Source organism: Protomyctophum bolini (genome assembly GCF_963924005.1).
Source record: "Protomyctophum bolini genome assembly, chromosome: 16".
Lineage (NCBI taxonomy): Eukaryota > Metazoa > Chordata > Actinopteri > Myctophiformes > Myctophidae > Protomyctophum > Protomyctophum bolini.
The window spans coordinates 1,917,140-1,939,484 of NC_137877.1; the positions used below are offsets into that span (position 1 = coordinate 1,917,140).

Below are 22,345 nucleotides of genomic sequence, written 5' to 3' on the forward strand. Positions count from 1 at the left end.
ATTATGTTAATATGACACAATTTATACCAGAATTTGCATGCCGTAGTTTCCTAGAGTGAAGCCGTGCATAATGCTACGTCTAAATTGGTTTTCTGTGGGTGAAAGATGAAAGAACTAATTTACAGCTCCATCTCAGTGAATTGGAATGTTATGTAAAAGTTCATTTTCTTCTGTAATATAATTTAAAAAAGTGAAACTTTAATATATTCTCAATTCATTGTGCATAAAGTGAAGTATTTAAAACCTTGTTTTTTGTTTTAATCGTGATGATTATGGCGTACAGCTCATGAACATCTAAAAATCCTATCTCAATGAATTGAGATAGATTGATTTTTTTTAAAACGAGAAATGTCGACCATCTGAAAAGTATGAATGTATGCAATTAATACTTGGTCTGGGCTACTTTTGAACAATTTATTTCATGATCAGCCTGTGGCACTGTCGGGGTGTTCGGGAAGCCCAGGTTTGCTTTGATAACAGCTGTAAATGAATTAGTATTGTTCAGTCTTATGTCTCACACCTTCCTCTTGACAATACAACCTAGATTATCTAGTGGGATTCAGGTCAGGCCAGTTGGCTGGTCAGTTAAGCACAGTAATCTGACCATGTACAAGTTTCACTTTTTTAATTATATTACAGAAGAAAATGGAACTTTTACACAATATTCTAATTGGTTGAGATGGAGCTGTAGTATAGTGGCTGAAGCCTGTTAGTTACTGCAGTGAATAGCTCACGTCTCTCCACCAAGGTTATAATAGTTTTTATTTCTTTTCATTATAGTTTAGTTATAGTTTTTTTCGTACTTTGGTTTATTTGTGGGTTAGGATTAGCGTGGCTACATGCTGCCGTACGGTGCTGAAAACTGCCATAAAACGTGTTGGAGAAATGAGGAAATTAATTGAATGAATTTAAAAGGATTATATTATAAATATCCGAAAGGCATATACATATTGATAAAAACTAAAACTAAGGGTATTTTGTCTATAATTTCAGTTAGTTTTGAGGACACACAATACAGTTTCAGTTTATTTTATTCTAGCGTTTTTTAGTTAGTTTTAGTTAACTATTATAACCTTGCTCTCCACTCTGCCTTTGGCTTCTCGTCTCTCTACACTCCTATCTGAAAGAAAATTCAATCTAGGTATTTAGCAGATGACACAGTGACATCACCAGATGCCACAGTGACATCACCAGATGACACAGTGACATCACCAGATGACACAGTGACATCACCAGATGCCACAGTGACATCACCAGATGCCACAGTGACATCACCAGATGCCACAGTGACATCACCAGATGCCACAGTGACATCACCAGATGCCACAGTGACATCACCAGATGCCACAGTGACATCACCAGACCGCCGCACCGTGAACCAACCGTCTGTCAACCGAGTGGTCGATGAAGGGATGAGGTCAGAGATGAGGTCAGCGTCCAGCCTGAGGTCAGAGATGAGGTCAGCGTCCAGCCTGAGGTCAGAGATGAGGTCATCGTCCAGCCTGAGGTCAGAGATGAGGTCATCGTCCAGCCTGAGGTCAGAGATGAGGAGAGACTGCGATACCAAGCACTGCCAAAATAAGAATACCGGATCTTATTGTGCCTTAATGTTCCTAATGCTAAATGCACACGATGAGAGTAATCTCAGACATCCTGATATTAACTGCAATGTAATTTAATGGGCTGTTACTGTACATTTCTTCTGTCCACATGCAATTCAAATTAGTTTGAAAAAAATATTATGGTAATATATTGAAAATGTCACAATTATTTATTTGCACACGTTATTATATTGTACACCACTTCTATTTATTGATTGCTTGTTTGAAGTCATGAAACTTCAGACAGATTTTCTCAGTGAATGGATCAGAACGTACTGTATACAGTCTGCTATTAAAAAACTGTTTAGTAGCCATAAACCTCAACACGTCTAATTGCCTAGTATTAAGTAATGGATGCCACGGGCGTCAAGACGTCTGTCTCTCCCTTGGGAATTCAAAAAAATATATATACAGTATATATTTTATTTTCATCCATATTTTGAAAATTCCTCTAATCTGGTGTACAGGTGATGCCATCATGCACATTACATGCATAATAGAATTACAAATTCTCTCTCTCTTTATAATGGGAGAATTGGCACTCAAAGACATTACTGGTGACCACCAGGTGGCGCTGAAGGAGTTTTAATGAATGGATCAGAACGTACCGTCTGCTATTAGATGGACATTTCATTTGTCATGTTGTTGAAGAACAGCAGCATCCAGTCAGTCAGTCAGTCAGTCTTGACGCGGAGCTGTGGAACTAGAACAGCAGTCAGTCAGTCAGTCAGTCAGTCAGTCAGTCAGTCAGTCAGTCAGCCAGTCAGCCAGCCAGCCAGCCAGCCAGTCAGTCATCCAGCAGCACACTGACCCGTTTTACATGAGATGACTGATGCTCTCTACATACATGTGAATAAAAACACATTTTTATCTGACCCAAAATCTGGTCCTTCACCTGCTGTCTGACGATGTTCAGCAGAATCTTGTAAAAACAGATTTTTTACATTCAGACAGCAGGCCAAATATTAGTACCGTGAATTGATACAATACACAGAGGGATATTTGAATGTACACTTTTCTTCTCAGACTCGACAGAATACCAAACTATGCCAAAGTTATGACGCCTTTGTATTGAGTTTGTGCTTGAAATGTACTGTAATTCTGCAAACTGTTAATAAATATTTCAATCAATCAATCAAAGCCTTAATTACCGGTAGAGCCTGACTGATGCCAGATTCTTCTGATTTTGGAATCCTAGAACACCGATTACCGATATATATTGTGGTTAAAATCGGGGCACATCGGCTGCATTAGTGCCAATGGCAATGTCGTCAAAAATGATAATTAATGAATGGTCAACATATCAGTCTGTCTGGCTTTAGCCTTAATACCTAATTGCACTTTTCCTTTTACTCTGGTGAATTAAGATGTTCTCTTGCATCAAACAAGCTCTGCGATGTGAAATGCCACAGCTTTGTTCATGTGTGTCTAATTCGAATTTATTCATGACAAACTATAATAGTACTATTATAAATCCCTGTTGCATCCTGTACCATCTCTCATGATTACACATGTCTCTCCATCTATGTTGTTCCACTAATAAATAATACATAACAACAGGCAGCCAGCCCAGTTTCCCTTTGCAATTTATACCCATCATCAGAGGCGTTGTCACTGAGGCATCATAAATAAAGACTATGGAATGTACTACGGCTTGTACGCAGACAGGTCCACTCAATCCACTGACTACAGTGGCTTGTACGCAGACAGGTCCACTCAATCCACTGCCTACAGTGGCTTGTACGCAGACAGCCTCCACTCAATCCACTGACTACAGTGGCTTGTACGCAGACAGCCTCCAGTCAATCCACTGACTACAGTGGCTTGTACGCAGACAGGTCCACTCAATCCACTGCCTACAGTGCTGTCAAGGGGATCTGTATTTGGGGAAATAAACTTTAGCTCAACTCCTTTAGAGTGAGCAAGAACATTATGGAAACAGTCTATAAAAACCTGATAGAGGGAATCTTGACTTTTAACATGGCAATGTGGTTTGGCAATCTAAATGTAAAAGGAAGAAGCAAGCTGCAGCGAATAGTAAACCTAGCCTCAAAAGTCATTGGGAAGAGACAGCAACAATTAGGCTGCATATCTACAAGGAGGTACTTCGTAAAAAAGCTATCAAGATAGCAAACGACCTCCTCTCATCCACTCTGCAGGGAGTTCGAACTACTTCCCTCTGGTAGACGGTACAAAGTACCAAGGGCTAACCGTAACATTTTTAAAAATTCCTTCATCCCAAATGCCATTAAGGCACTAAATGATACCATGTCTCGCTAGATTTGTTTGTTTTTCCAATGTATCTGCCACTGTTGTCCTGCACTTTTTTGCCATGAGAAAATAATTGTGTTAAGTGTTGTTGCTGTTGTTGTAACCGTTTGTTTTTTACTGTTGAGACCGAAGACGAATTTACACACGTGGACAATAAATTAAACTAACTAACTAACAAACACATCAGTATCTCCTGCAGCACCTACACTAGGCTCCGAGGCGAGTTCATGAGGTTGCTAGGTAGAAGCCGGCATGGTAGAAATGGTGTGCAAAAAAACACACAGCAGTACAAAGGAATACTGGACAAACTCACCCCGGTGCTTGCCCGTTTTTTCCTCACAGAGTTTTCACCAGTGAGGGGGATAACTTTGTAATATGCTATTGGCTGTTTGTATTCTTTTTGGAAAAAATATAAAAGGATACTCCTGTGGAAAGGCTTGACTTATATTGACCTTATAAACAATTTAGTATTATTTAGTATACGTAAGGTTTTGCCCACTCAAATGGTACCTCATCAGATAATCCCCACATATCCTGCAACAACTTCTGTGAACAGACTTCACTGTAGTAGCTTTTCATAAATTATATTTGTACTTAGGCTGTCTGCTGTCGTCATGAAAGTTTATAGTTAGAGAAATTCAAAGTCCAGCCGTCTGCTGTCCAGCCTCTCCCACCGTCCCCTCACTGGGGGAGAATTCTGGGAGGAAAACAGAAACGGGGTGAGTTGTCTTGTTACCGTTCAAAGCAGTGCAGCAAAACTGTAATCTGAGTTAATAAGGACCTTACAAACGGGAACAACGATCAACGACAGGTCACCTCCAGGTCTGGATCAACACAGGTCTCCTCCAGGTCTGGATCAACCACAGGTCTCCTCCAGGTCTGGATCAACAGGTCTCCTCCAGGTCTGGATCAACCACAGGTCTCCTCCAGGTCTGGATCAACCACAGGTCTTCTCCAGGTCTGGATCAACAGGTCTCCTCCAGGTCTGGATCAACAACAGGTCTCCTCCAGGTCTGGATCAACAGGTCTCCTCCAGGTCTGTTGAAGAGTGGCTCAACAACGCAAGCATAAAAAAACCCGAAACAGAATCCAGGTCCGGTGAGCCGCGGGGGGGGCGTGTGCACGTATACCGAGCACGTGCGCAACAAATTCACGGGACGGCGCTCACGTAAATACTCTCGCGTTGTCGCACCGCGACTTCTCCCGAGCATAAACGCAAATGAGTTTTATCGCTTCACGTTTTGCAAGGCCAATTAGTAAGTATAATTCTGAGTTTTCTTTTACTTGCATTCTGTAAATGGTGTTTTAATTGGTTTCATAAACCCCTGGGCTCTTTTAGACCAGTTAAAATAAACGGTCATCGTTTGCACAGAATACACAAACGCTCAGCAGATGTTTGCTTTTTTTGCTTTTTTTTTTTACAACAGGCGTGTGTTGCTAATTTACACCTTTCACTTGCCAAGAATCCTGCTCTAATGTTATAGTTAAATTATTGACAGACTAGGTTACGTAAATTGGCTCAGAGGCTGAAAGACAAAAGCAGAGAACACTAAACTAATTGTACCAGAAGGAGTTTTTATTCATTATAAAAGCCACCCACCCCAAAATGGGTCACTGTGTACAATGATGAAAGGAAACATACAGAAGCATACATACATTACATGTTTAAGTATGGAAACCATCTTCATTTCCCCAACTGGACAATTGCACTAAAACCAAGACCCGAATTGCATAACCCAGCATTTTTTCCAGCCATGACCATGAAAGATAGACGAAGGAAGTTAGTTTTTTTTTTGTGATGCATAAACACATTCTGTATTATGCATTGTATACATACATACATACATCAATCAGAGAAAGGACAGTCTCATACTTTTCTCTTTTTTGTTTTGGCAATGACAAAATAAATAAGGAAACAAATCTCAGAGCTGGAGGAAGACTTAAGGATTGCATCCAATATGAGCAGGCGTGCGTTGGTTGGTACCGACCTCCGTAAGAGCCCCAAAGCCCATGTTGACATTAAAGGGACACTTTTAGAAGCTTTAGAACACTTTCCTGGGGGTCTTTATGTGTGTAATATGTGGTTTTAGATATTTTAGATTCTAGCAGTGAGCACAGTGTCTCTGATGTCATGGACACTGGTCTCACTTACTTCCTGGACTACATGTTGTCTCAGTAAGACAGCCCTCCCCCCCTATCCACAAGGAGGAGCAGTGCACCAAATAATTATGGGAATTGTAGTCCAGGAAGGAAGTGAGACCAGTGTCCATGACATCAGTGACACTGGGCTCACTGCTACAATCTAAAATATCTACAACCACACATTACACACATAAAGACCCCCAGGAAAGTGTTCTAAAGCTTCTAAACGTCATTAACATATATATTTTTATGTGTCCCTTTAAGAGATGACGCTACAGAAGTCTCGGCACCGCCTGGATCACAGTAGCCACATCAGTATGCACACTTCCATCAGAACATTAACCGTAGTGTGTGTGTGTGCGTGTGCGTGTGCGTGTGCGTGTGCGTGTGTGTGTGTGTGTGTGTGTGCGTGCGAGGCAGCCATAAAACAACGAGGGTAACTGCACAGCAGCCGAGGTCAGAGCCACGTCTCGCAGGAGCTAAAAATAGAATGCAAAGCTCAACCAAGACAAGAAAAAAAACCTTAAAAAAAAAGAAAGAGGATTACGTACATCTTACATATTCAGTAGCATTAAAACGTCCATTCAAAAATGTCTTTGATATGCCCGTCAAAACGTTTTAATTAGTATTAATTAGTGCTTCTTACTGGACAGTATCACAACAGCAGCGGGCCGGTGATGCCAATTAGTCGCTGTCCAGCTCATGCTTTGCGTAGCGTACGATGGATCGATCGCACCGTGGATTCTCATGCATCTTTACGTGAAGTAGAACAAGGACTCAAGGCTCATTCATAGTCTGGATTTACGGTGGTGAGGTGACCACCACCGAACTACAACATGACGTCACTGAGGTGACCACCGAACTACAACATGACGTCACTGAGGTGACCACCGAACTACAACATGACGTCAAGAGCCGCGGTGAAGAGCAAACCACCACCGCCACCGCTCCAGCCCTTCTCTCTGTTTTTTACAACGTTATTTCAGCTCCGATGATCACCTCACCACCGGAGCGGTGGTCACCTCACCACCGGAGCGGTAGTCACCTCACCACCGAAAATCCAGACTATGAATAGGCCTTTACCCTGAGGGACAAGGACTTACCCTGAGGGACTAGGACTTACCCTGAGGGACTAGGACTTACCCTGAGGGACTAGGACTTACCCTGAGGGACTAGGACTAGGCCCGGGGGGGTGTTAAAAGTCATCTAGACATTGACAGTATGTGTCCTATTCATGACCAATAAGCATGGGGATGCCGATGTACCTAAAGGATGTATGACAACATAGTAATGATTAGTAACTATTCCCCCAGGATGACGGAACAAGGCATCGAATAAAGGCTGGCAGATGTTTGAGTGATGGAGGGAGGAAAAAAAGAAACTCATGCAGAGGATGTACAGTAAACCTGTTTGGTTCAGACGGAATGAACCAGGTGGGTTGTTACATTGAAAAGACCCTGGTTCAGTTCTGGTTCAGTACTGGTTCAGTACCGGCGGGCCTACCTAATAGATGAACTGTGAGGTTACGTTAGGAATTCAACCCTGAACCCATTCAAAACTACGGAACGTTTTTCTGTTAAAACATGTCTGACCCGCTGAAACGGTCAGAAAACCCAACGCCTCAGCCACGTGTATAATAAAAGGACCTCACCAACGCCAGGTTGGAAAACCTTCAAGCCTAATTAATACTTCATCGTACGACATTTAATTCGGTTGTTGTTGTTCGTCGTGCTCGTATGAAGTACGAATTGGGGCTTTAGAAAAAAATCGAAAAAGGTCACAACAAAAGTGTAGCCCTTTCAGAGACAGAGGTGGCGGTGCTGATTATTCTTTTTTTTTTAATTCTCAAGAATAGATCGGATATTCATCTTCTATAAACTGTACTTTGTGTCCGAGACATTCGTGGGCAAGTGTGTGTACTGTATGAATGCGTCTGTCTGTCAGATTGTGTGTGTGTGTGTGTGTGTGTGTGTGTGTGTGTGTGTGTGTGTGTTAGTCCACCCCCAGCGCTCGCAGCTGCCTCTCGATCTCGTCGTCTGAGATGGTGGCTTTGGAGGAGGAGGACGCCGCGGCAGCTCCGGGGAGACTCCGTCCGGCGGTCGGGGCTCTCACCATCTGGAACACACATGGAACAACTCCCCTTTAACACATTCTGACCCTAGATCAGATTCATACGAGGTTTCCACTGAGGACACACACTGGGTCTGATGAACCCATTCTGACCTGAGATCAGATTTAAAAAAAATGTCAGTCGTTCTTCGATTTTTTCAAAAATAGCTAAAGCATAACATGATGCTAACACCACAATGGGTTGGGAACACATACAGGCCTGACGTCGAAATAAAGAAAAAAACTGAAAAACCTCATGTTTCTAAATCAGTGGTTCTCAATATTTCATGTCAAGGACCCCAAAGATTATATGTAATTGGCCGCCGACCCCCCCATCTGAAAATATGTTGTTCCAGGGACCCTCCAGAAGCAAATATTTTACTTAAAAACATTCACTGTGAAAGAATAAATATTAAATGATTTTCGCCACATTTTCAGGATTTTTCAAAAGTAGCAGACCTACAAGCTCGTAGCGTGCCACTCGGTGCCGCGCTATGAAAGAATTAAACTCAGAGCAAACATCTAACATATGGTCGACTGTAGCGAACATCTCTCTCGCTTGAAGCGAAGGCAGAGGCTGGTGCAAATTATCATCCCAACGTTTTATTGGGGGTGAAACGTCCCGTTAACAGACGTTCTGTGGAACCGTCTTTCTGCTTTTATCTGCTCCCCTCCTGCTGTGCGCTGGTTTATAGGGGGAAACCATGGAGTCATGAAGGAGGGGTAATAACCCATGAAGACCGCCAGGGGGCGCCAGACGCTCAGCAGATGGGACAACCGGCACACATACAAACTGTACATATGGTGATAGTAAATGTGGAGAATGAGCTGAAGGCGAGTGGGTCCCAACCACCATGTGGCGGCATCAGGTCTCCTCCTGGCTCGGATTCTGGCTCTTTTTAAACGGCACTTGAAACTAAAGCAGGGGTGGAGCAACTTTTTTTTCGGGCCAAACAAAGAATTAGAAAGTAGGAAAAAAACAGCAGGTTACAACACTTTTTTTGTTGTTTTTCTTCTTTGTAATTCTTTGTTTGGTCCAAAATATTGTGTTTGTTGTCATGATTGGTCACGACAAGAGTTGGCTTCGTACGACGCTTAAAAAGGTCTTTAAATAAATACTTTTTGAAATGCCTATGGTCAAAATGCATTGTGATTAATTTCCTGGGCCACTCGTTGTTCAGAAAGGGGGCGGGACTGCGACGCTCTATTCAAGGGCTTTTGGCCCTCAGAGAGAGTACAAATGGAGAGTACAAATGGACCATAACAGGTCCATTTGGTTCCATTTGTACTCTCTCAGAGTTAAGTTGACATTGATTTTATGATATTTTAAATAAATAAATGTTATAATAAAGTTATAATAAATTGACGTCCCAGATATAAATGGCATTAAATGAGGGTCAGTAGCTTGTAGATCTGCTATTTCTCAATAGCCAAAGTATAACATAATGCTCAAAACACCAAAAAGGTTATTGTAAATGTCACCATTACTGGGCCATGGAGATACAGTAATGTGTGTTCTATGAACATAGGATTGGGATGAGGAGGGGACAACCCATGATGGCTTGTGTCTGTTAGTGTACAAAAGGTACTGTACAAAGTAGGGCATTAAGCAACTAGTCCACTAGTTTACTAGTAAATCCACTAGTCGACCTTGTTGGTACTAGTTGACTAGAGATAAAAAATAAAAAATAAATCCCGATTTTCTAGGCCTCAAGATCAGGTGGTAGATTATGGTTATAGTCACCAATGTACAGTTTTTAAATGTACAAATATTTATTTAAGAAAAATAAAAAAATAGGTAGGGTAGTTAAACAAGTAAAAATGACTAGAAGTGAATGCCCTAGTACAAAGCAAGTTAGGTGTACTGTGTTGTGTTTTAAGTTTCAAGTGACCAGGCAGCCAAGAGCCGTCTCTCTCTCTCCTGTCTCCTGTCTTCTGTCTCCTCTCCCTCCCACCTTTCCTCCCTCCCTCCCTCCCTCCCCCTCCCCCTCTCTCTCTCTCTCTCTCACCTTTCCCGAGACTTCGATGCCGATCTCGTCCAGCACCTGGTTGACGATGTCCTGAGACTCCTCCTCGTCTCCAGACTCGTCAAAGATGTCATCCAGAGTGTCGTTGACTGGAGGGGGAGGGGAGGGGAAGGGGGGACACGGAGAGGGAGGTCAAAGGTTACAGTGAAGCAAATACATTGATTTTTCTGTTACAACCACTGTGTACTTTGGAGCGATGTAGCGGTTGGAAACATTTGAAAAATGCGGCAGTAGCGCATCATTCGAATCGGTGTGCGCACGTGTGCGTGTGTGCATGTGCGGGTGTGTGTGTGCGAGTGACCCCAGCCTTACTCATCTCCTCAGTCATGCCCATCTTCATGTTCTCCTTCTGGAAGTCCTGCATGGTCTTCAAGGTCTTCTGTGGATCCATCTTCTTATTTACAGCCTGCATTGTCTACACACACACACACACACACACACACACACACACACACACACACACACACACACACACACACACACACACACACACACACACACACACACACACACACACACACACACACACACACACACACACACACACACACACACACACACACACACACACACACACACACACACACACACACACACACACACACACTTAAAAGCATCTTCGACTAACTGAATTCCCCTCATTATAGATTAGTATAGTGCACAATATTAATTTCCTTTGTGGGAACAGGAAGCCCAGAAAACAAGTGCGTACACACACACACAAATTATGCATTCTCCTTCCTTCCTTCCGGTGCTCAGAGTGAGGCTCTCACAGCGTGAGGCTCTCACAGCGTGAGGCTCTCTGTCTCTCTGTCTGACACCAGCCTGGCCTACTTTCCCCCCGGTTGAGTCTGAGGCAGCACGTCAGCTCCATTCCGCTCCGACAAATCGACTGTCAGAAAACTGTTCCACAACTGTCTAGCCCATTTTGACCCGAGATCAGATTCTAAACATGTTCTTCTACATCCTGACAGTTTTCTGAAAAAGCTATGTTTCTATGTCAGTCGATTTTTCAAAAATAGCAGACCTACGAGCTCGTAGCGCGCCACTCGGTGGCGCGCTATGAGCTTGTAGATCTGCTATTTTTCAATAGCTAAAGCACAGCATGATGCTAACACCAAAAGGGTTTCCCGCCCAGAATGGGCTAGACAACAACTCTATACATCAGTAAGAGAAAGAAAGAAAAAAGAAACCTACATCTACCAACAGGCGAACGTGAACGCGAGCTTTGAAACGTCCTTTGTGTGTGTCTGAAAACACGCTGTGTGCCATTTTACATCACAATAAAACGCTGACGGAAGCTGAAACGTGTTCGTTTTGTGTTAACCCAGTTGAGGAAAATATAAATTGAGAAAGTGGACATATTATATTCATCTTCTGGAAATGTAACTGAAGCCTCTTGATTCTGGAGTGTGTCGGATCTGCGTGTGCATCCCCCACACCTACAAGACACTTGTAGAGCATGTGTTTCCTTTTGTTTTCTATTGTCCAACTATGCCATGATTTAAGAAACTTTTTATTTGAAAAAGAAATTCAGGATAAGAACCCAGATCTGTTTTGGATGTCTGAGGGTTTTATGTTAAATTGGTTGTTCAGTAATGAAGTTTTTGTTTTTTAGAAAATTCACAGAGAAGGCAGTTACGTTGGAGAACGATGTATCCATGAGTAACTGTCTATTTGTGTATATGTATCATCATTATATATGTACAATTTTGTGAGTGTCTTGTAAGCCTGTGTGGGCTGGGCATCTTATGATGTAGGACACTTTAATAAAAACTCTATCTATCTATCTATCTATCCACAACACGTCTCACGCTGGTAGATCTGCTCTTTCCTCTGAATGTTCCGCCACAGAGTAGCGATGCTAGTATGTCTACAATATGGGTTGAATGCACACACACAAACAACATGTGTTTTTAAATCTCTTCATAGCTCATTAACCAGGAAGCCTAATTACAATATGACCTGTGGATGGAAGCTTTGTCTGTCTCTCATTTCCATGTCGTCCTGATCACACTTCATTAACCCGGTGACGACGCCACGAGTCATGATTTATCAAATGATTTATCAAATGATTTATCAAATGATTTATCAAATGATTTAACACATCCCACGTGAACACTGAAATAGTGATATGCGAGTAAAACACAGGAACTAAACTAGTTCACCCAACTCTCTGTGGTTATCACAGTGTGTGTGTGTGTGTGTGTGTGTGTGTGTGTGTGTGTGTGTGTGTAGACACCAGAGACACTGCAGTCATTCTAGAGATGGGTGTTTTTGTGGGGGAGTTTGAGACTGCTGTTTGGTAGGATGTCATTTCTTAAACTAGGTTAGTAGGTCTGCTCTGCCCTCAGTTACTGTGGGCTTATCAGGCTGAGGGAAGGGCTTCAGTGACACTTTGATGTGAGACAAACACAGCCTTCAGTGAGGCACGGAAGGGTAAACAGATCCTTTACAGATCATTTGGACGAACCCTGGAGTAGGTCTGACTAATTGGGACTCTACGCGGTTACGTTCAGGAGTCATTCATTGCCCTGCTGTACGTCACCGAGACAACCCCCCCCCCCCCACACACACAATCAGAGGCACAAAAGGTTTTCAAAGAGATATACCTGCCAGACGACGAGGATACAACGGCTGCCTGAAAGGCATGCATTTTCATTCCAACGGGTGACTGAGGGCCGCTCTCTCTAGACTACAATCCGCTGCATGTGTTTGTCCTATCTTTTTTTCGTCGTGTCGTGTTTTCAAATGGATTTGAAAATACGACACGGGAACACTTGTGATTCCCTTCTTCTCGTGACTCACCTTGGCGGTGGTGGACATGGCTCCGGCCATCTTCATCTGGGAGTTCATGACCTTGGCCTGCGTGGACATGGAGGTGACCTTGGAGCTGACGGCGTAGGTTCGGTTCTTCTGCTTCCGGAGCTGGACCAGCTGCTTGGCCAGGATCTTACACGCCTCCCTGTTGCCACTCTTGGCCATCTTCTTGATCTCCGCCTCCTGAGGAGAGAGACGAGGACAGTGATGTCAACAGGTTTTCAATGTAATGAGTCCAAGAATGCAGGGATGGTCTTTTGGAGGAGTCCCAGGGACATTTTATGAGTCCCACTTCAAGGAGTCATATTTTGCCATTTTTACAAAGAGAGACAGAGAGAGAGAGAGAGAGTTAGGTTAAGTTAACTCTGAGTGTACAATTGGAGCCTAATGGATGGTTCCATTTGTACTCACTAGTCTCAAGAGTTACAAATTGATCTACAAAGAGGTCATTAGAAAACACACAAACAGCGGTACTGTAACATAACATGCCTCGTCGACAGATTGATAAACAAACAAATATAATGCACCGCGCTCCCCAGAGGCTGCTGGGTTTATGCACTTGGAGAGAGTAAATAGTCATTGGGTTTAGACACCTGCAAGCTAATATACCCCTTTAACTTTGGTAAACATATAAAATACGCTGATTGCCCATGGGGGCCGTACGTAATGTGTGTGTGTGTGTGTGTTTGTGTGTGTGTGTGTGTGTGTCTCCTGGGACTAGACTGCAGCTCCCGGTTACTACAAGCGAGCCAGGCCTTTGAGCACTGCTGTAAAAACCTGGGGTGTGTTGCGTGTGCGTGTGTGTGTGTGTGCGTTCCAACACTTACAGGAGGTGTGTGCGTTGCCTGCGTCTCGCAGCACACAAGCAATAATGTACAGTATTAATGTTCTGTAATCTGCACAACATACTATTGTAGTCCCCTTCCCCCACTGTGCTCTGTGTGTGTGTGTGTGTGTGTGTGTGTGTGTGTGTGTGTGTGTGTGAAGGCTAACACCGTCATTAGCGTCTCATTGCTGTTCCACTCAGCAGAAGTGCTCTTGCATCTGGAACACACACACACACACACACACACACACACTCACACACTTTAAGAGCTGAGCAGGCTCATTAAAATACATGCTATGCACACACACACACACACACACACACACACACACACACACACACACACACACACACACACACACACACACACACACACACACACACACACACACACACACACACACACACACACACACACACACACACACACACACACACACACACACACACACACACACACACACACACACACACACACACACACACACACACACACACACACACACACACACACACACACACACACTGCATCAGGTCAATGCTGAGTTTGCCCGCTAAGCAGAACAGGGGCATCTGTAAATTACTACATTTCAAACTTGTTCAAGAGAAGCATATACTGTACTATATACATACAATACATACTGTACTATATAATGCATACATACTGTACTATATAATACATACATACTGTACTATATAATACATACATACTGTACTATATAATACATACATACTGTACTATATAATACATACATACTGTACTATATAATACATACATACTGTACTATATAATACATACATACTGTACTATATAATACATACATACTGTACTATATAATACATACATACTGTACTATATAATACATACATACTGTACTATATAATACATACATACTGTACTATATAATACATACATACTGTACTAGGGATGCACCGAAAGGGAAATCCTTGGCCGAAACCGAATATGATTAATATTATATATATCTTTTTTCCTACAATTGTTGTCATGGCCGTACCTTTAAAGCTACCTGATTTATGGCAAAAATAAATGGTTATGGCAAAACTTAACTTAAATAACAATCACTATTATGGATCCATAAAACATTTATTCAGCTCCTTTGAATGCATTAATTGCCATACACTATTCGGTGATATGTTTTATGCCTATTGGGGCCGAAAATGCATTTTTTTACTTTTAGCCATTTTCTGCCGAATATTTTCTGCGGCCGAATATTCGGTGCATCACTGTACTGTACTGTACTGTACTGTACTGTAGTCAAAGTCAAAGTCATACGATTTGTCACACACGTTACCGCAGTGACATTTGTTCTCCGCATTTGACCCATATCTCTAGGAGCAGTGAGCCTCAGCCGTGCCGCGCTCGGGAATCATTTGATTAGTAGATTTGACCAATCCAACCCTTTGATGCTGAGTGCCAAGCAGGGAGTCTTTGGTATGACCCGGCCAGGGATCGAACCCCGACCTCCCAGTCTCAGGGCGGACACTCTAACCACAGTCCCACTGAGCTGTGCATTGGAGACACACGATAACTGACCCGGCCCTATGGCCTGATGCTGGCACCGGGCCCAAGCAGAACACTGTGAATGTGGACCTCTGATGATGCTGGCACCGGGCCCAAGCAGAACACTGTGAATGTGGACCTCTGATGATGCTGGCACCGGGCCCAAGCAGAACACTGTGAATGTGGACCTCTGATGATGCTCAAAAACATCGGCAGGGAACGGCCTGGGGTTTTCTTATCGTGCTTCAGCAATAAATGTGTTGGTAACAGTTGAAAGTGGGCAGGATAACGTGTTACTTTGGGGTTTTCCTTCTTGTCAAACAGCTGTCCCCCCCTGTGTGCCTTTCCTTGCCAGGGTTAATCTTAGTACAGGCCGTACCACAGTACACAGTGGGTGGGTGGCTGTCTGGCTGACAGAGAGCCATGATTATGTTAGATTGCTGCAATATTCGTCATTTACATTTCTTAGAAAAAAAAGGATCTATTCAACAACAAAGCTTTTAAAAAAAAAGACCAAAAAAAGGACAAAAAAAGAAGGGAAAAAAAGCTTGACTAATTACGGGAAAGCATTAATGATGATAATTCCCCGAGGAGGTAATTATGCACTGTGTGATATTTACATAACCCATTCTGAACGGGAACCCATTTTGGTGTTAGCATCATGTCGTGCTTTAGCTATTGAAAAATAGCAGATCTACAAGCTCATAGCGCGCCACCGAGTGGCGCGCTATGAGCTTGTAGGTCTGCTATTTTTGAAAAATCAAAGAACGACTGACATTTTTTAGAATCTGATCTCAGGTCAGAATGGGTTAATCAGACCAGTGTGTGTCCAGTGGAAACCTCGTATGAATCTGATCTCAGGTCAGAATGGGTTAATACAACAGAGATATGAGAGGAGAACACAGGGAACGTCTTTTCATCTTTCAGCAGAGGGGAAATGTTCTACTCTTCTCCTCACACAGAGAGAGAGAGAGAGAGAGACAGAGAGAGAGACAGAGACAGAGACAGAGAGCGCAACGCTCAGCCTTAAGCTAACCTGCTAGACCAATCAGGTCCTTTGTCATCCACCAGCCAATCTGGTTTGATCACAATTATGTCGCTCTAGGTTCTGTGTGAGTGTGCGTGTGCATGTGCGTGCCTGTGTGCGTGCGCCTGTGCATGTAGCGTGTGCGTGCGTGCGCCTGTGCATGTAGCGTGTGCGTGCGTGCGCCTGTGCATGTAGCGTGTGCGTGCCTGTGTGCGTGCGTGTGCATGTGGCGTGCGTGTGTGCCAGTTAGTGCACTAATGAAGCATTAGCCTATAGGTATTCATACAATATTGATGCAATATGTAGAAATATACACAATAAAACTCCAAAGTGTATCATCAGAGTTTCTGAAAGTGTATAAATCGTACCCGCAACATATCGTTGCTAGTGTGTGTGTGTGTGTGTGTGTGTGTGTGTGCGTGTCGGTGTTGATTTCGTCGACTAAAACTAAGACTAAAATATATATTGACAATTTCGTCAACAACTACAAACTAGACTAAAATGTTAGGAAGGGACTATAGCGGACAAGAGATCCAGTATAAGTCATTTTACAATTAGCTGCATGCTGAAAATAGACGATCTACGAGCCCAGGCTTGTAGATCGTCTATTTTTTCAGCAAGTGAAAAAAAAACAGTCGTCAAGGAAGGCAAAACTGTTCGACTAAATCAACTGTAGATTTAGTCGACTAAAATCTTATGACATTTACTAAAAATAGACTAACACCAAAACATTCCAGGTGACTGAAATATGACAAAACTAAATGAAAATGACTTATACTAAAATCAAAACAACACGGTGTGTGTGTGTGTGTGTGTGTGTGTGTGCGTCTCCCCCACCATTTGTTTCTCCTGTTTCTCCAGGGCAGATCTGTCTCTGGTGATCTGTCTCTGTGTGCCTCGAAGCTCCTTGGTCTGCTCCTTGATGATGTCTACGACACAGAGAAGAGAAGGAGAAGAAGATGTGGTTAATACTGCCTCCCCCTGGCCAGCCGGGGCGCCTGATGGAGGGGAAAAGGAACTGGTCTCTATACTGCCTCCCCCTGGCCAGCCGGGGCGCCTGATGGAGGGGAAAAGGAACTGGTCTCTATACTGCCTCCCCCTGGCCAGCCGGGGCGCCTGATGGAGGGGAAAAGGAACTGGTCTCTATACTGCCTCCCCCTGGCCAGCCGGGGCGCCTGATGGAGGGGAAAAGGAACTGGTCTCTATACTGCCTCCCCCTGGCCAGCCGGGGCGCCTGATGGAGGGGGAAAGGAACTGGTCTCTATACTGCCTCCCCCTGGCCAGCCGGGGCGCCTGATGGAGGGGAAAGGAACTGGTTGGAATAACGTGTTCCTTCCACGCGCTACGTCCAACCAGGGAAACTCCCCCCTGTCAGGTGTAAAGGAGCAACTTGGACACTCAGGCATGAAGGGAGCATGAGTTCAAGTCCGTTGCTCTCCCCTTGTCCCCCATATATGGGGACTAGGTTGGTCTCCCCTTGTCCCCCATATATGGGGACTAGGTTGGTCTCCCCTTGTCCCCCATATATGGGGACTAGGTTGGTCTCCCCTTGTCCCCCATATATGGGGACTAGGTTGGTCTCCCCTTGTCCCCCATATATGGGGACTAGGTTGGTCTCCCCTTGTCCCCCATATATGGGGACTAGGTTGGTCTCCCCTTGTCCCCCATATATGGGGACTAGGTTGCTCTCCCCTTGTCCCCCATATATGGGGACTAGGTTGGTCTCCCATTGTCCCCCATATATGGGGACTAGGTTGGTCTCCCATTGTCCCCCATATATGGGGACTAGGTTGGTGGAGGGTGTGTAGAGCCCAGGATCACAGTAGATGATTGACACAGGGGTGAAAAATGGGTTACAAAATCGTGGGATAAAAAATATATATAAAAAAGAAAATGTGGTTAATAGGGTTTAACAACCTAAAACATGAACCGTGGTTGGAAAAAAAACTAAAGTTGTCCTTTTTTAAACTAAATGTGTAACAGTCCTATCTATGGCTACGACAGTGTCGTTTGCATACAGAACATAACTTAACCCATTTTGGGCTGGAACCCCTCATGGAGTTTATAGCATTATTTATGTCATGCTTTAGCTATTGAAAAATAGCAGATCTACAAGCTTGTAGCCAGGTCTGCTATTTTTTTAAAGTCATGAAAATTGGGGCCGCAAATCTTTGAATATATATTTCAGAGCGAACTTTTTTTTTTATATATATATATTTTTTATTCCACTATTTTGTAACCCATTTTTCACCCCTGTGTCAATCGTCTAATGTGATCCTGGGCTCTACACAACCTCCACCAACCTAGTCCCCATATTCAGAGCGAACATTTTTAACTCAAATATTTGCTTCTGGGGGGTGACTGGAACTACATATTTTGAGATGGGGGTCCGTGGCCCAATAGAGATAATTCTGGGGGTCCTTGATATGAAAAAGGTTGAGCACCACTGACATATAGAAACATGGGGTTTTTCAGAAAGATTTTAGGATTTAGAAGCCTTTTTTTAATCGACCTCAGTCCAACATGGGTTAACGTGACTATTCATAGACTTGTGTAACTGGTGGCACACACATGTTATGTGGAAAGTGTTAGCTTAGCTTATATACTCCACATGTCTTTGTCACTTTGTGTTGTCGTTGTGTATGTTTTCTTTTCCATTGCATGATGGTCGCTGAGCCGACATCATTCATCATGATCCGCTCAAGCTAACAAACGCCTTGCGCTGTGATGCGTCGTTAGCTTTAACCCATTCTGACCTGAGATCAGATTCATACGAGGTTTCCACTGGACACACACTGGTCTGATTAACCCATTCTGACCTGAGATCAGATTCTAAAAAATGTCAGTCGTTCTTCGATTTTTCAAAAATAGCAGACCTACAAGCTCGTATCGCGCCACTCGGTGGCGCGCTATGAGCTTGTAGATCTGCTGTTTTTCAATAGGTAAAGCATAACATGATGCCAACACCAAAATGGGTGCCTGGTCAGAATGGGTTAACCCATTCAGACCTGAGGACGATTCTACAAATGCCTTCTGACAGTTTTCTGAAAAACCCTATGTTTTTATGTCAGTCATTCTCATACATGTCCATCTGAAGGACCCCAAAAAATATATGTAATTGGCCGCCATCCCCCATCTGAAAATATGTTATATATGAACCCCTAGAAGCAAAGATTTGAGTTAAAAATGTTCACTCTGAAAGAGAATATATATATATATATATTCAAAGATTTCAGGCACATCTTCACGATTTTTCAAAAACAGCAGATGTACAAATTCATAGCGAGGCACTCGGTGCCGCGCTATGAGCTTGTAGATCTGCTATTTTACAATAGCTAAAAGTATAAGAAAAAATCTTAATTAAAACACCAAAAGGGGTTCGACATCGACAGCTCAACGAACACAGTCGACTGTGTCAAAGAATATTTTTCCGCGCCACGCAGAGACAAATGGACTGTATCAGACTAGACACAAAGAGTGGCAGCACAGCATTCCTCATTCACACTCACTGCTGCTGCCGTGGAATCTAAAGCATCTTCTATTCACAGCCTATTAGTCAACGCGGCTGTATGTGTGCAATTGCGGCGGGGTGTGTGTGTGTGTGTGTGTGTGTGTCGTGCGCGTGTGTGTGTGTGTGTGTGTGTGTGTGTGTGTGTGTGTGTGTGTGTGTGTGTGTGTGTGTGTGTGTGTGTGTGTGTGTGTGTGTGCGCGTGTGCGTGTGCGTGTGTGCGTGTGTGTTGAATGGACACCATGGGATCAACTACTGCTGCACAGTGAGAAGACATTGAGGATGCTGGTGGCTGTTAACCCATTCTGACCTGAGATCAGATTCATACGAGGTTTCCACTGGAGGACACACACTGGTCTGATTAAACCCATTCTGACCTCAGATCAGATTTTAAAAAATGTCAGTCGTTCTTCGATTTTTCAAAAATAGCAGACCTACAAGCTCGTAGCGCGCCACTCGGTGGCGCGCTATGAGCTTGTAGATCTGCTATTTTCCAATAGCTAAAGCATAGCATGATGCTATGGGTTCCCGTTCAGAATGGGTTAAAGCACTTCTAAAACAACTCCCACTGATATTCAATCATTACAGTTACAGAACAACCCACACATACAGTACAATACAGCTTCCCCCCCTCCTTTTAAAATCTGGTGTCCTGCAGCAGCACATTAAAAAACGTTGACTGCAGACAATAATTTTTACGACTACTAAACTAAATCCCTAAAACATATTTTCCGCAAGCTTGTGCTATAGCTTTCGCATATATATATATTTGATTGACCCATTTAGAGCAAATGTTTTTTTTTTTCTGAAAAGCTCATGTTTCTATGTCAGCAGTTCTCTTCTCACACTATTTCATGTCAAGGACCCCCAAAAAAATATATGTAAGCAGCCACCGACCCCCATCTGAATATATGTTGTTCCAGGGACCCCCCCCCCCCCCCCCAGAAGCAAAGACGTTCTCTCTGAAGGTATAAATATTCAAAGATTTGTGACACATTTTCATGATTTTTCAAAAATAGCTAAAGTATAACATAATGCTTAAGACACCAAAAGGGGTTCCCGCCCAGTCCTTTTCTATGGTCAATTGTAGCATACACAAACTAATAAGACACCTTTGAGATAATGCATGTCCCCAAAGTCACTCATTCAACCGTGGTTTATGAGCAGATACCGCACGCACGCACGCACACACACCCTTTTTGTGAGTCACATCTAGTTGTGTGTCACATCTAGTAAGTTGTAGGAACTAGGAAGGTTGGCATACATACACCTCCAGCCCCAGCCTTCACATGCCCCTAGGAGCGCTGCTCAACAGTGGCAAATTTGGCAATAGAAAGCACCAGAGCAGACAGATTATTACCATTAGTTACCCAATTTCACTGATATTACAGTACAGACTAACCCCAACTCCACTCAAGACTCCCCCAAAAGCTGTGAATTGAGCTCCCAGTCAGACCTTTCAAAACACAGGCCTAAAGAAGTTATATTTAACTGCATCAAACAAGCTAGGAAAAGGTCATAATATTTTCTTGGAGGTATTTTTTTTTTTAATAATAAATAAAATCCTCAAAAAATTAACCCTCATTGATCCTAAAAATCAATTAACCCATCATTATTAATTGGCGGCAAATAAGGTCACGATGATAAACTACATGAAAAACGATTGAAAAGTGAATTAACTGCTGTACAACAGACACACAAATATTGCACAAATATTATTCCCATAATGATGATGAGCTCCTTAATTCTAATAATTAGAAACAAAGACAACTATAAACTCAATAAACTGTGTTCTGTGAAACTCGGCCAAAGTCCAGATGCTCTCGGTTATAGTCGAGATACTTGTGAGAGCGGAAAAACGTGCGTGCAAAGTAAACGCACAACGCGCAAGGTGACGTACCGACGACGTCTCAAAGTGGGAGGGATACCACCATGCTACAAATACGCATCTCGGAAGCCGCACGCCAAACGAGCGGATTATTGTACCACACACACCCACACACACACCACACACACACACACACACCCTGGGCAACCCCTGGCGCGCTACGCCCAGAGAGCGAAGACAAGAGGAGTGGAGGATTTTACTGGACAACAACTTGGCTCAGTGTGGAAAAGGTAACAGCTCACAAGTAAGTGCCTGTATGTCTGATGCCTGATCAGCCTACGTGTGTCCTAGGATGGAGATGGGTTTGATGATGGGGGGGCGGGGGGGGGGGGTAGGGTACGAGGCAGAATATGCATTGGGGTAAAACCTTGACGGAGTCAGTTTCACCGATATATAGCCCCATTCATGTAGACTTAGATAGCGTTTGATACAGACTTGTAGCATGTTACGTAGACAGCACTAGAATTGCTTTTTTCATGTAGTCATAGCACTTTATAGTATAGTTTATATATATATATATATATATATAGTTTCATTATATGGATATATTCCACTGTTATATTCTTAGCTTACGCATGTTTCATGATAACTACTCTTTATGTAT

At 43.3% G+C, this 22,345-nt stretch overlaps 1 protein-coding gene across 2 annotated transcripts in view; it reads right to left on the reverse strand.

Moving 5' to 3' along the window:
- Nucleotides 1-6,857: 6,857 nt before the first annotated feature.
- The window catches only part of chmp2ba (charged multivesicular body protein 2Ba), a 22,566-nt gene continuing 7,078 nt past the window's right edge, over nt 6,858-22,345 (reverse strand). For both annotated transcript variants that reach the window (XM_080786640.1, XM_080786639.1), the window contains exons 2-6: nt 17,183-17,274; nt 12,959-13,153; nt 10,463-10,565; nt 10,133-10,239; nt 6,858-8,129 (exon numbers count right to left, since the gene is read on the reverse strand). In XM_080786640.1, the coding sequence (XP_080642766.1) occupies nt 8,007-8,129; nt 10,133-10,239; nt 10,463-10,565; nt 12,959-13,153; nt 17,183-17,274 (620 nt within the window). In that variant the 3' untranslated portion in view covers nt 6,858-8,006. The remainder of the gene's footprint in view (nt 8,130-10,132; nt 10,240-10,462; nt 10,566-12,958; nt 13,154-17,182; nt 17,275-22,345) is intronic.